Here is a 14,907-nt window from a genome sequence, read left to right on the forward strand (position 1 = left end):
TTAGTGACCAAACTGTAGATACTGGTGTTGCAATGGTGGGAAAAAGATACGGGATTAGACCGTATTATTTGCATAAGTCCAGATTATCTTTAGCAACCTTGATGTTTAGTTCGTTCGTTTCAGCCAAATGCTACCGACTGCTGGACAAAAGCTTTCTTCCTCCATGGTCTCCATGGATGATGTTTATATCAATTATTTTTTATATTTCCAGGTGCTGTCAGAAACAGAGCGCAACTTCCGTCTCACCCGCGAAGAGCGTCTTCGCTGGCGCGAGCTAATCACCCACGAGAGCACCTTACGGCGTGAACTAGCTCGTTCCTCTACTCGCGAGGAGTTCTCGCGGGTAGCTCACGACCACCGCTTTGCGCCGTTATACGCTCCCCCCAAATGGGAGGTCATCATTCGCATACTGGCACCTCCCCCGGATAAACCCAAGGTGAGTAGGTACTATTTCCATAATAGCCGGTTGGTAGCGGCCTGCATCCAGCGCCTTCCTGCTACCTTTATGAGGCCATTGTGGAAATCATTGGGCGAGGCCTATGTTCAGCAGTGGACGTCCTATGGCTAAAATGATGATGAGCACTATTATAATACCGTCGACCGTCGCAGCGTGGAACGTCCACCCACTAGGTGGACCGACGACAATCTAAAGGTAGCAGGACGCAAGCCGCTACCAACCAGGTAACATGGAAAGCATTGGGGGAGGCCTATGTTCAACAGTGGACGTCCTACGACTAAAATGATGATGATGATGATGATGATGATGGATGAGTACTATTATGTTAGCCACGAGAGAAATTTAGGATAGGGATAACGAGAAAGTAAAGAAAAATGGGTTATGTCCAGCTTGGACGTGGTTCAAAACATTTTCTTTGATAGATCAACATCAATGCGAGCTATTCTATTGTGAGGGTTGTTTCTCGGGCTATTTTATAAATTATATTTTTTATTTCCAGAACCGCTACCGCAAGAAGTCCGAGTGGGACTCGCGGTCGCGCCGCAGTTCGCTCCCTACACTGTACGAGTATGACAGCGACGCGACTTCTTTGAGGGAACCACAACGCTCGCGCCGTTCGTCCTACCGCAGCGACCACGTCGATATGAGGTCAGTTTGGAGGTCCTTCCACTTAATATCTTTACCTTTTAGGTGCCCTAAAATGGCAACTGCCATGTAGTGTGCCATGTAGTCCGAAGGATTAGCAAGCTGAAGTGGTAATGGGCAGGGCACATAGTACGCAGAACTGACGGCCCGATGGGGCAGCAAGGTTCTGGAATGGGGGCCGCGTACCGGCAAACGCAGCGTGGGACGTCCACCTACAAGGTGGACCGACGACATCGTAAAGGTAGCAGTGAAGCCCTGGACGCAGGCCGCTACCAATCGATCAACGTGGAAAGCAATGGGGGAGGCCTATGTTCAGCAGTAGACATCCTATGGCTGAAATGATGATGTAGTGTGTACGCAAAATTCTGCATCTTCCGGCAGCTAAATATCCTCGGGCACCATTGACACTCATCAGCCAATGTCTTCTTGCATCATCATCATCCGCTAGCCAGCACAATTTAATATTCTTTTGAATCCATTATGATGATGTCAGACGCCAATAGTTAGTTAGTGTTGAGGCAACTCAGGAGTTACGTATATAAGGTGTTATTTTTTATACTGATCATACTTTACCAACGCATCTAATAAAAACATACAAATACAACCCAAATGTTTTTTTTAAAAAAATTCAGGCTAGTTTTTGTTTTTACTTTTCCTAACAAAAAAAAAAATATTATTTTTACAACCATCCTGTTCACTCACTCTCTCTTTCTTTACTCATTTCATTCATTCATACGAGTTCCAAAGATTAGTGTACTTGGATAGTTGATACAATAAGTAAAAACATGGCTGCAAAGTGTGTTTCTTTTATGAGCCTTAACCAGAGTATCCAATGAAAAATACAAATACAAATATTTTATTTAAGCAAACACACCGTTTACGCATACACATTCAAATACAATTAGAAACAATAGTGGCAGCTTTATTCGGTAAACATTATACTGCTTTGTCTGCGGGTCTCACACTAGGAATAACCTGTCGTGGACAAAAAGAGGGGCTTAATGAGGGCTATCGTTTTAGCGCTCACCAGTTGGCGCCACTGTAGAGTAAGGTCCTGTCACTTGCTAGTAGCGAAGACAGTGGCTCCGGCTGGTGAGCGCGAAAGTGGTAGGAGGACTATCGCATTTGCGCTCATCAAGATGGCGCCACTGTAGAGTAAGGTCCTGTCAATCGCCAGGGGTGCCCACTGTTAAGTATAAAAACGATAGCCCTCATTAACAGGAGTATTGTATTTCCAGGTCAATGTCAGAAATGATGGTGGACTACGCACGCGAGCAGGCTGACAGCCACTCGGAGGTGTCTGGAGGGACGCACCTCGGCCGCTACTTTGATGATGACAGCGACACCGAGCACCCCTTCCACCAGGGACAGTGAGTAACGTGATATTGACTAAGTCATTGGCACCAGCCAGGCCAATGCCTGGCTCAAGTTTGATTATGAATAGACAGCTAGTCTAGTGATTATGAGCACCCCTTTCGAAAGAGACAGTGAATAGCATAGTGAAAAAAATATTTCAAACTGTCGAACACAATATCTGATCGTACAAATCAAAATGAAAAATATTTTATTCAACTTACCATCATTGCGTTTGCTCGTTTGCCTCCTGTCACATAAAAAAATTTAGACCACTAGTGGCACTTATGATCACTACAAGTGTTTATAGAATGGGGCAAAGTATAGTACCCTGTGGCATTCCTTTATAGTTAATGTTTCCATTATTTATATTAATTAAAATTTCATACGCAGTAACAACTATTTAAGTAACAATAAATTCACCGATAGTCCGTTATTATAAAAACAGTATTAAATGCCATTTATGAAGTTTTTAAATCCTATGATCATAACTTTTCAGATTGCCAAATGCTTACACAAAAACTTACTTAACATAGAGTAGTATTTCATTACCTCCCCTTGTGCTCGTTATCACCATCAATCCCTAATTTTTAAGCGACCCCTATAGTAACACATCATAACAGGAATTTTTCTTACGAGTCACTTAAAAACTAGGGATTGATGGTGAAAACGGGGATTATACTTTTGTCTTGGAATTTAAAATGATTGATGAGTCTTAGTTAATGATATTTATTTACCTTCCAGATCATGGTCCAGACACTCACTGCATCGTTCAGTGAGCCAGCCGTCCCTGGCCCGCTCAGCCACAGAGGTCATGGAGCAGTGGACCGCGCCCGACGGTGACGTCACGCCCACCCCGGGACGACGAGTTCGAGGTACTAATCACCATCATTATCATCAGGGTACTTAACTCTGTCATTATCATCAGCCTATGTAGCTTAGAATCTAGTGTTACGTTCCTCAAACATCAGCGAGATTTCAGATATTCTTCAGATTTGTATGCTTTGTCGCGTCATAATATTATTATGTCAATATCACCTCTCCCGTGCTGCTCCCATACTTCAGGCTCTGACTATTATCAGGCCTGTTCATCTCCGCGAGTTTACATCGAAAACAAAACACGCACGATGGCCCATCTACATACAGGATACGATTCGACAAGGCCTCACATACGAGCGAACATTGACTCACGCACGCGTATTCTTGTGTATGATGGAAGAAAATGGTGTACTAAATACTGTGCAGTATTTAACTGCGTAAATAATAATAAAAACACAGAATGTACTTTTTTAAGTTGCCTCTAGACACTGAGAGGTAAATGAGTAGTTAATATTATTCATGATACTTCATGCTAAAACGTGTATTTCCTCCGCCATTTTCCGCAGTTTGGCACCTCACGTCACATCATTTTACCGAAGTCAGCCCTATAGCTTCGGCGCAGTGCCGATCACTGACGTTTGTCAACAAAATGGCGCTTGACTCTTGAGACAGGCTAAATTACACCATATTGTTAATGACATTGAGCATACATTTTTTTAAATACCTTCGCGAAGTAAAACTTCTGTACGTAGTACTTATTATTATTCTGTGCTATTATCACCATCTTCTTCTTCTCAGTCAGTACACTCTTGTCAGAGTGGTCGTGGTCATCATTTTGAATCACGATTCAGAGTGATGTTCCTCGTAATACGGCGCCATTCCTCGCGGACTGCTGCTTTCCGGGCACTTTCGCTAACCGAGCACTTAGTTGCGGCCTTGATCTGGTCCGTCCATCTCATTGGTGATCTACCACGTGGTCTGGTGCCCTCAACTCCATAATCACCATCACCATTAACATTATCATCGACAGTGCTCAGTACACTGTCATCGTCATCAGCCTATGTTAGCCTGGAATCTAGTGTTGGATTCCGGACCATTTATTATCCTGCCATGTCCTGAGGAAGAAGTTGTAGTAGCCGAATTTTAACATAAGAAGGGATCTCATCCACATGGGGAAAAGAAATACCTATCCTATGCCAGTCATGTGAGACTTATGCCCGTTTTAACCATCAATCCCTAATTTTAAGTGACCCCCTATGGTGTGTTACCAGGAATTTTGTTTTCAAAGGGGTCCTCTAAAAATTTGGGATTGGTGTTGAAAACGGCCATTAGATTTTTGGTTCTAATCAACCACTTCCAAGAAGTGTCAAGGTTCCATAATTTATAATGTTATGATTTATTTCAATTTGTGGTTTTGTTGACATTCTGATTTTATTTTACAGGTCCCCAAGGATTGACCACATTCACGTCGTCTGAAGTCCGCACATTCCAAGCTTCCAGGGAATGGCGTGAATAAAAAATATAATTAAAATACCTGATATAACTCAAAGTTATAACATACAATACCTGATATAACTTAAAGTTAATAATGATCGCGATTCAGGGCCACCAGATGTCGCTGGCTCTAGTCTGATAGTCAACAGTTGCCGCTAGATGTCAGTAAACATATAAATATTTTGAAAATAAAATAGTAAATTATTATTGGTCTAGAATTTTAGACCGAAAACACTTAAGTGATATTTTCACTGCCGTTTTAAATAAGTGTGTGTACATTCCAATTTATGAAATTATACATCATTCCGTCCAATCGTGATAACTATATAAAATAAGAATTAATAATATCATTAATTATATTTTTTTCGACAAATTATATAAAAACTTACAGTTTTTTGATAAACAAATATTTTTATAATATTGAAAAATGATATTATTTAGGTTCTATATTTTTATAGTAATATAAGGTAATACCTATGTAACGTCGTGTCAATTTACCATTAATATACAAAATGATCGATAAAAAGCGTTATTATATAAGTGTACTAAAATAAATAGAATAAAGTACTAACTTTGTGCCAAAACTTTTGATTTTACAATTAACACAAATCATAGCTTTTCTATTAAAGTCAATCATTATTTGAATGAATTGTCTAAAATTTATGTTAAGAGCCTAATACTTATACATTTTCTTTTTTAAATGCTTTTCTTAATAATATAGTGGTTTATATTGATGTACATAACTACTTTACTGGGTTGTGAAACTTAGCAGTTAAGGCAAGATAAAATTGTATACACCTTCACACTATTTGTCTGGTGATTCACTTATAATTTTAAGCATTATATTTTATGTGTATACACATACAGATTTCTTGCTTTTATTGCTACGTGTGTGTGGGTTTTTGAGGGTTTGTGCTAGAGTGCTCAACTAATTTTAGTTTAGGGACCTCATATTTTTCAAAGGAGACAGTATATCTACTTACATATTTCTTAAATATAGTTGATAGATTATAACGTGACAATATTATATTAGTTTATTATAATATATTCTTATATTTCATTAGATAAAATCACGCTGTATATTCCACTGTACATACACAGACGGGTTGTTACGTCTCCCTAAAAATATTTTTTATTCAGATTGATTCAAAATTATATTTTCTGAAAATCAGTGTCATGGTGCTAGACATACATTATATTTCCTACAACTTAGATAATGTAAATCTTGTATTCACAATTTCACATAGTCTCATAATGGCTCCGACATTTTAAATCAAATATACGTACCTCAACAATTTTTTGTTTTTTTAATCCATACAATTTTTGAACCCTTTGGAAATGGCGGGTAGGTTTATTTTTCTAGTAGGAAAATGAAAATGGCCAGAAATTTAAGAAGTTTATTTTGAACATTTTAAATAAGGAAAGATTATAAACAGAATGTGTTAAAATATGGTTAAAAATTAATAAATTCGATTCAATCGTACGTTTTCACATGTATCTACAAAAGTATTTTAAAATTTTAAGAGCAATCGTCTGATTATACATTTAAAAAGCATTACGATCCTAGTTTCATACAAATAGATGATTCTTGTTTTTCTCGATTCATCTAAAATTGTGCGACATAAAAAATTAAGCTCTGATCCATTATAATAAAAATTGGACATAATTACAGTTACAATAAAGAAACAATATTATATTTTACAACAGTGATAATAAAGAAAAACAGTAATCACTATAACAGCGTTACACGACATGTAGCAAAAACAATTTGTACGAAGATATCTATTTCAACAAGCATCTTTTAAAACAATCTATTAATCAATATACATACTGTACATCTACCAAAACTCTCCTTGAAAAGGTATGTACAATTTTAATCATAATATTTATTTGAGTACTAAAATTCCTAAGTACCTACACCAAATATTAACTATATTGGCTTCCTCTATCTACGATATGAAGTAAAGTCGACAGGTCCCATTCGTCAGTTTATTTGGCATTTCTATTACACCTCCGGCATCGTTTGGCAATCTTTCCAGTTCGAAATTTACTTAGATATCACAATCTTCTTCACAATCGTCAAAGTTTGTAAATGCACCTTCAACTTTATTATTCGCACCACCATTTTCGTTATTAGATCCATCGGTTTATGAAACACGAATTGCTATCTACACATTACAGTCTCTAAATTCTAGTGCTAGTAGCGGTCTTTTAGTAAAGACATGAACACCATTTTTGTTAAGTTACAGTTCTTTTTTAAATTTGGCTTATTGAGCCGCATGACTGACGTCTTCTGGTCACTTGTTTCCAGAACCGTTTCTCGAATTGTTTCTCCTGGAAAATATTACAGTTAACACATAATACATAATAGATTAGTCTAAAAATTTTCTTGTCTGATGAGAGCCTGAAAAGGCAGCGAGTCGTCAGACAAAAAAGTGAGTTGCATAGTGTTTTTTGTGATCTATTGCTCTATGCAAGATGTGAGTTCTATATTTTGAATACTAAAGAATTTAGTGACATCTATTGAAGATAAAGAAGAACGCAGGCTGTAACAACTGCAGCGACCAAAAAAACAAACAAGGATATCAAAAAAGGAAGGGCATAGCAGGATGAAGAATTAAAAGCGCAATGAATTTTTGGTAAAAATATATTTTTGAGAACACTCGTTCCAATCAAAATGGACAGATCAGTTCAACAAACAACCAACAAAACAAAGAATTTAGCATAATTTCGAAAGCTGGATTTAAACTTTAATAATTCTAAGATTTAATTAAGCAAGGACAGAACAATTGACATGAGCTCTTTAGTGCCAAATATTCGAAAGTCGAATAACAATTTTTCCAAATATTAAGAACGTTTAAGCGAATATAATTCATCAAAAACATGAAATATTTTTATACTAAAAATGTTTAGTTATACTTTTAACAATGGCATTCGATTCCAAAAGGTCTAATGATTAAAAGGCAATTTCATTGGCCAATACATTGACTATAGTTTCACGCACAATCTCACTACTTATCGTATTACACTTACCTAAGAATTTTTCACTCAAACAGTATTTTTCTTCAATCTCAAGATTAATTTTATTAATAAAAAGGCTTAACAATTTTTATTGAATCATTATTTTAATGTAGTTTTTTTACTAAACTATACAATTTAGGCAGTGTCAAACCTTGGATATTTTTCTTGACAAAGTTACCACAAAGTTATGTTTTTCTTTGACTAGTTTTGGAATTATTAAAAATTATATTCACACTTTAACCAAGAAGTGTTTGGTAATGGTTTCACTACAAAATGTTGAGTAAGAAAGTTTTTCCATTAGTATAGGTACACGTTACTTATCTTTTTTCTATGAATAGTATTAAAATGTCCAATTAAAGTTAAAATCCCCAGAAATCCCAGTACCACCAATGCTCCAGACAATCCAAACCCTAACGGAGAACCCAAATGAAAAAACTTCCTGGGTTTAAATCCAGCTGATTGGCACATAGAAGCCTGTGTGTGTGCGGGTGCGTTACACATAGCCATTGACAAAGCAAATCTTGTAATATCCGTTGTTGCTCACAGTGGTGCGGCGAGGCGAGAACGGACGAGACGAGCCGAGTAGCAGCGGCTCGCGGCGGGGGCTATCGGACGACGCGCGGCGCCGAAGGAAACCCATTCTGGATACAGAAACAGTCTTATTCTAGAGCTGTCATGCGTGATTTTTCTTCTTTATAAATTCTGATATTTGCACAGTATAAGGCCTTCAAGCAACCATCAAGATACGAGAAAATATCTATTACAGGAATTTTGCTTTAAGGTAGGTTGCTCATGTATTCCATTAATCTTTTTTGATTCACATGCTAGAATTGATGGCGGCTGGGGCAAAAAAGTTCTGCCCCAGTGGCCAGAAGCATTTGGTTCTGGATGCGTGCGGCGTAGGACCGGTCGTTATAGTAGTAGAGGGGTAGGTAGGTAGTGAATGTCATTTGGCTGAAACGAACATGATTCCAACTAGAAGATAAATTATTATTTTTCAGTATTGAGACAATATTAATAATAGTATTGAGACAGTATTAATTAGTATTGAGACAGTATTAATAACTCAACTCACATCTTCCCGTTCTGGCACAGAGATCGCGTCCGCGAACGCATCATCTGAGCTTCCACTCGTGCCAGTTGCTCCATCTCCATAAGCTTCGTTTCGTTTTCTGGAACTGCACACAAAATAAAAACGTTGAAAGCATTTAGGATTGTTTTTTGTGAGGTGAGGTGTTGTATTTTATTTTTAATGTTATTTCTTTATAAGTATTGTGGTAGAAAAATAAGTATGATATTTCAGTTTTTTTAAGCCGGTGCGTTAGTGGTATCCTATTTTGCCGACATTACGAACGGGTCCATTTGTTTGTATTGATGCATCGTGCCTGCAATTTCGATAGCTTGGATACGACATGTGAACATTTTCATTGGGTTTCAACCATAAAATTAAATAATAGTGAATAACAATGGTGTCGTTTTCGGACTACATATTCCGGACTTCTGAGGGTGCAAGCTTAAAATTAAATGTAGATTAGTTTACTGGGTTAACGGGATTTAATAATATTACATGGTGGGGTGGCAATAATTATTTAGGACAGAGCTTTATTAAATACTAGCTTTTGCCCGCGGCTTCATCCGCATGAAATTTAGTTTGTCACAGAGCGTCATAAATTATAGCCTATATGTTATTCTGGGTTATAAACAATAATACTGTAAAGTTTCATCAAAATTCGTTCTGTAGTTTTTGCGTGAAAGAGTAACAAACATCCAGACATCCAAACTTTCGCATTTATAATATTAGTAGGATTAGTAGGATCGCAAGTATACTCACGCTTCCAAGCATATACAGAACTGCGCGAAGTAGTATGCGGGGCGGTGCGGCGCGGATGCGCGCGGCACAGCGTCACCGCGTCCGCGCTCGCCACGCGGCGCAGGAGCGAGCGCTGGCACGCCGCGCGAAACGACCAGGGGTCGGACCCGCCATCCCGTGCCCGAAACGGCTCCATGGTCTGCAGAAATGGAAACAGGACAAGTAAAAAAGAGGCCTTCAATACTGCAGACTTAAAAATGCAAGAGAACGAAGAAAGAAGAATTAGTTTATGGTGCTTATTTTCGGCACTACTAAGCCTTGCAATTGATTTGGACCATGTAAACGACGCAGCGAGCGCTGGCACGCCGCACGAAACGACCAGGGGTCGGACCCGCCATCCCGTGCCCGAAACGGCTCCATGGTCTGCAGAAATGGAAACAGGACATTGAAATAATAAGAGGCATTTATTTTGGCGTATCACAACGCAAAGACTTAAATAAAAGAAAACTAAGAAAGAATTGGTGTTTCGGTTCTTGTCGCTACTGCAAAGCCTATTGTAATTAGTTTGAATCATGTAAATAAAGCAGCGAGCGCTGGTACGCCGCGCGAAACGACCAGGGGTCGGACCCGCCATCCCGTGCCCGAAACGGCTCCATGGTCTGCGGATATGGAAACAGGACATAAAAGGACGACTTTTTTAAACGAAAGAGAACGAATAATTGGTGTTTTGCTTCTTGTCGCCAGTGTTGGACTAAGATGTAAATGAAGACCAGAGGTTGGACCCGCCATCCCGTGTCCGAAACGGCTCCATGGTCTACAAAGAAAGACTTTGCTATTGGGACATCACAAATCAAAGACAATGAAAGACAAGACGAAGAAAGAAGAATTACGGGACTATTTCCACCTCTCGTTCCCACCGCTACAACTCTTGACTCAGCAGCTTGACTCCTAATCCCAAGCTTGAACTGTTCCTAAGCCCTGCGCCAGCCGCATCTCGGCGCGCGGACTGAGTCCCTCCGGAGTCGGTAACTTCTCCTCCTTAAGGAGCTTTTCCTAGACTGTATATCCATTAGAGGTAGCCTCGGGCCGATCAGCTGCTTTGTTCCGAGTGACAGAATATGGCTCGACTCGCGACAACGAATATACCTCAGCATGATGCCACGTGCCGTCGTGTCCCCATTTGATCTGCCTCGCGACGAAGCAGCCGCTTGGCCCAAGGCTGCCTCTAGTGGATATGTGGCGTATTTCAAAGATACCAGGAGCTTACCCAAGGCACTTCCTGGTCCGCCAGCATGTCCTTCCCCTGGTCCAGTGCCAAGCGCATCTCGGCGCGCGGACTGAGTCTCTCCGGCGTCGGCGGCTTCTCCTCCTGCACAGGCTCCTCCACTGGTGCTGGCTCCGAAGCTGTGGTTGATCATCGTGGATAAGTGAAATTTAAGGTTCTTCTAGACGGCGCTTGGTACTGGTGTGTACCTGATCATATGGACAGGCTTAGGCTTATCTACATCATGGGCGAACTTTGGGATATGCAGTAATTTATGTAAGTGATGATTACTGGGCGATAGTGATAACCTAACAAAAAGGCCAGATTTCAAATTCGATATCAGTAAAAATATACCAGTGTCAAATATGTATAAAAAGAAGAAGGCTGAAGAAACTCAGTCTTTTGTCACGGCCTTTCGTTTATAACTAGCAATAGGCTAGTTTCCTAAAAAAAATTTTTTAGGCCGTCATGTTTAATATCAAAAAATATTGGACACATATTTTTTTATTTGTCAATCTAACAAATAATTACATAGTTATGGTGCGTTGAAGTTCCGCACGACGTCACAACGTGCGGCACTTTTATGCAAGCATTGACGTCACGGGCCTCTTCTTATGAACTTGGGCGCGCTTTATCTCTTTAAATTTTCATTAGTTTGAAAAAGTGAAAAATACGTGTAGAGTATTTTTTGATAAGTTAACTGACGGACTAATTAAAACTCTTGCTTTTTGACCCAGGAAACATCCCTATTAGCATACGATTGAACATGGTGAGATTTTTATTACAGGACATTACAATTAAGTCTCAGAAGCTATTTATGTTATGGCCAGCGTAGGGAGTGTAGGCCAAATCCTCGATTGGCGTCTGGTAAAGTAGTAAAATAAGAGGGTCGTGCTTCTGCAGAGTGACTAAATGACCAGTGGGCTGAGTGTGAGTTTTTTTCAAACGGGCTCACTGGTGAGCGCGTTTAAAAATTGTATGAAAATTTTAGTTTTTGATAGTTTCCCGCTAGGTGCGCTGTAAAATCCGTCATACATTTAATGTCATTTTTTGACGTGCTCACTAGTGAGCGCGTTTGAAAAAAACTCACACTCAGTCCTCTGATGATGATACACACTTACCTGGTGAAAGTGGGTGATGTGGTGTAGGGTTGTGTATTGTGGTACGCTCGAGTGTGGAGGGCGTGCTTGCTGAGCTGGCTGAGCCCCGACGACCGGCTGCAGCAGCAGCGGCACGCACCTCCACACACTCTCTTGAAACTGTTGGATGAATGATGAAGGACTCTGTTACTTCAGAAAATCATTAACGTAATGTCGACATGCATTCATAGCCCCTATTGTAACTTCATTATTTCAGTCCACTGCTGAATTAGTGCTCCCCCTTTGATTGTACCGTAACTTAGGGCTATATTTCACCGGGACACCATGGCGGCGTAACCAGTCACCGCTACCAACAAAATGTATGCAGCTTTGCGTAACCAAACGGACACCAGGTGAGTAACTCTCTATAGAGCTGTGTACGTTTTGTTGGTAGCGGGCGACTGGTTGCGCCGCCATGGTGTCCCGGTGAAATATAGCCCTTAGCCTTAGTAATTACTATATCGTTCCTAATCTAGTTAGGTTTTATATTCAGAGACGTTTGCTTATTGTTTTTATTCCATTTAAGAAGTTGCTTAAGAGCGCTTTCACATTTATGCGATTTAGCAGCGCGACAAACGCGCGACATACACGCTGCCGAAAATGTCATCTATTTGACAGTGGATGCATGTCTTCACATAATAAAAACGCCGTTGTTGCGCTGCAATCGCACTAGTAACGGCCTAATCTAAAAGCGCTCTAAGAATTTAGAAATTTTACGTATTTTCTTTCAATTAACATACCAGATTGTAAGGGCATCGAAGGTACTTCGTTGGTGGGCGTCCGATCGGGGCTCAGCTCTGACTCGGCGCCACCACCTGGCTCCCCTCCAGCAATTTGTGCGGCGCCCGCACCCCCGTCCTCTGCTTCTGCAGAAGTTTCAACCTTAAGGCCGAAATTTTACGGTCTACTTTCCCAATCAGCAATGTATAGTCTTGATTGAATAGCATTCTGTTTATCTATAACTGATCCAACAATTTTATGTTGTAACATATCAGTACCATGAGCTCGCTTGAATTCTGAAACTGCAATGAATACTTTTCGCATTATGTTAGATTCAATAAAACTACTAATAATGTATTATGTGAGGTGCAAAACTCTACTATGTATTCGTGCTAGGGCAACATCAATATACCTGGAAAGGATATACAAACTGTCACTAAATACTAACACCTTGTGTTATAAGGACATTTTGACATGCATTCGTGCATAGCAAATATAATAATTAAAATGTGTTTTAACATTTGTAATAAAAAGTATAAAAGTGAAAGAGACATTTTTGTCTTTCTCACCTTAAAATTTTCAAGTTGTCCATTTCGCTGTTAAAATGTGTTTTGTTAGTTTTTGAATCGTGATGTAATGTGATAGATCAATGTGTATAGGTAATAACGTCATTTGAGTGTGAAGAATCAATATCATTAAATACAAATATAAATTCCAAATAAATAGTAGTCGCAATTAGCTCATCAGTATTAGAAAGTACCATAAATGTTTTGTTCGGTTTACAGAGATTAGTGTGATGTCATCTAGATAACTCACCGACGTAGTTCAACCCACCTGACTCGGAAGCAGAGGGCGGCCGGCGCGGCACGTCGCAGCAGTCGTCAGCATCGAGGCCATGCACGCTGCCCTGCGCCAAGCGCCGCACCAGCGGACCAGTCACAATGTGAGATTTAACCTAGCTACAGACTACGCGTCGCGATTTGCCAATACTCTTTCGGTGAATCTACTTTGAAATTTTGCTCTCGATTTCTAACCCATACTATTGAAATACGGCTTTGGCCAACGCTATATTGATTGAGGAATGTCCCATGAATAGGAGTTAGGAGGTTTTTGGACATGAAAATATTTTCAGTCATATCAAAGTTCTAAGTGATGTGTTTCGGTTGAATACGTATCTATGGAATTTAAACAAATATAAATGTATTTCATGCAACACGCATGCTTTGTTCAGTATCCTTTGTACAATATTGGCATGCTATGACATTATCAGGTAGGTACACATTATTAATTTGCACAACTAAATTTTTGTCATCTGTCAAATTTTATCTTACGAGTTTAATGATGATAATATTATTGTAAATACTAAACCGTTGCTTTTTTGCTCATTGCAAGAGAAATACTAGAAGCTTAAAATTGGACAGATGAAACAAATAATTAATAACATTTAGTTTGGTCATATTACAAATAGTTATATTACACATTTCAAATTGTCTATCACAGTCTAAATTATTTATACCACATTACTTAGTATTATATTTTATCATTCTATTTGTTAATGTTCGATTCAGATATTCACCTGGTCATCCGAGTTGGTGGGTGTAGCCTTGTTGTCCTCACTACCGCTGTCTGAGCATTCTTCTTCCAGGAGAGGCTCAAGCCTTCTCCTGAAAACATCCCTAATTTACAATGTATCATTAGTATTCTGTTTTGAAATGTAAAATGTATTGTGTTGCTTGTAAAGTAATGACTAAGTATTGAAAAAAGCAAAGCGATACACCAAAAACTACTGCACTACATAATTTAAAAAGCATTTGAGTTGTTAAGCTCTACAATATTATAATATCGTGAGAAGTACGATAAACTGGCTTAAAATTGGCAATTAAAAATACAATAATATAAAATATACAAATTACCTTGGTAACAACGGCCTGAGGGTAGTCGGTCCGGTTATTGTGGGTGCCATGAGAAGCTCGTCCATCATCAACTCCGTGTCATCATCGCCAGCGTATGATGACGATGACTTGGTGGGTGACTGGAATAATGAAAAGATTTCTGTTCAAAAGATAAAAAAGAGACAATCAGACAGACCATCAATAAGTACTTGGGATGTCTTATTATTAAGCCTTGATCACACGTACCGAGTAAACGGGCGAGACAGTGCTCTCGGCCGAGTACTCGGTGTGTA

General features: G+C 39.3%; 2 protein-coding genes across 2 annotated transcripts in view; one reads left to right on the top strand and one right to left on the bottom strand.

Annotated features, from left to right (window-relative positions):
* Nucleotides 1–5,757, top strand: part of LOC114351274 (zona pellucida domain protein papillote) — a 57,862-nt gene extending 52,105 nt beyond the window's left edge. Inside the window, exons 15-19 of the mRNA XM_028302413.1 lie at nucleotides 212–436; nucleotides 957–1,105; nucleotides 2,341–2,472; nucleotides 3,200–3,330; nucleotides 4,717–5,757. Of these exons, the coding sequence (XP_028158214.1) occupies nucleotides 212–436; nucleotides 957–1,105; nucleotides 2,341–2,472; nucleotides 3,200–3,330; nucleotides 4,717–4,790 (711 nt within the window). The 3' untranslated portion in view covers nucleotides 4,791–5,757. The remainder of the gene's footprint in view (nucleotides 1–211; nucleotides 437–956; nucleotides 1,106–2,340; nucleotides 2,473–3,199; nucleotides 3,331–4,716) is intronic.
* Nucleotides 5,758–6,267: 510 nt separating this feature from the next.
* The window catches only part of PsGEF (Protostome-specific GEF), a 61,083-nt gene continuing 52,443 nt past the window's right edge, over nucleotides 6,268–14,907 (bottom strand). The window contains exons 23-32 of the mRNA XM_028302475.1: nucleotides 14,636–14,754; nucleotides 14,299–14,398; nucleotides 13,557–13,629; nucleotides 12,743–12,868; nucleotides 11,985–12,122; nucleotides 10,867–11,003; nucleotides 9,621–9,798; nucleotides 8,865–8,967; nucleotides 8,334–8,430; nucleotides 6,268–7,102 (exon numbers count right to left, since the gene is read on the bottom strand). Of these exons, the coding sequence (XP_028158276.1) occupies nucleotides 7,025–7,102; nucleotides 8,334–8,430; nucleotides 8,865–8,967; nucleotides 9,621–9,798; nucleotides 10,867–11,003; nucleotides 11,985–12,122; nucleotides 12,743–12,868; nucleotides 13,557–13,629; nucleotides 14,299–14,398; nucleotides 14,636–14,754 (1,149 nt within the window). The 3' untranslated portion in view covers nucleotides 6,268–7,024. The remainder of the gene's footprint in view (nucleotides 7,103–8,333; nucleotides 8,431–8,864; nucleotides 8,968–9,620; nucleotides 9,799–10,866; nucleotides 11,004–11,984; nucleotides 12,123–12,742; nucleotides 12,869–13,556; nucleotides 13,630–14,298; nucleotides 14,399–14,635; nucleotides 14,755–14,907) is intronic.

Source organism: Ostrinia furnacalis, unplaced genomic scaffold, assembly GCF_004193835.3.
Source record: "Ostrinia furnacalis isolate ACB-3 unplaced genomic scaffold, ASM419383v2 OfSCF1126, whole genome shotgun sequence".
NCBI lineage: Eukaryota > Metazoa > Arthropoda > Insecta > Lepidoptera > Crambidae > Ostrinia > Ostrinia furnacalis.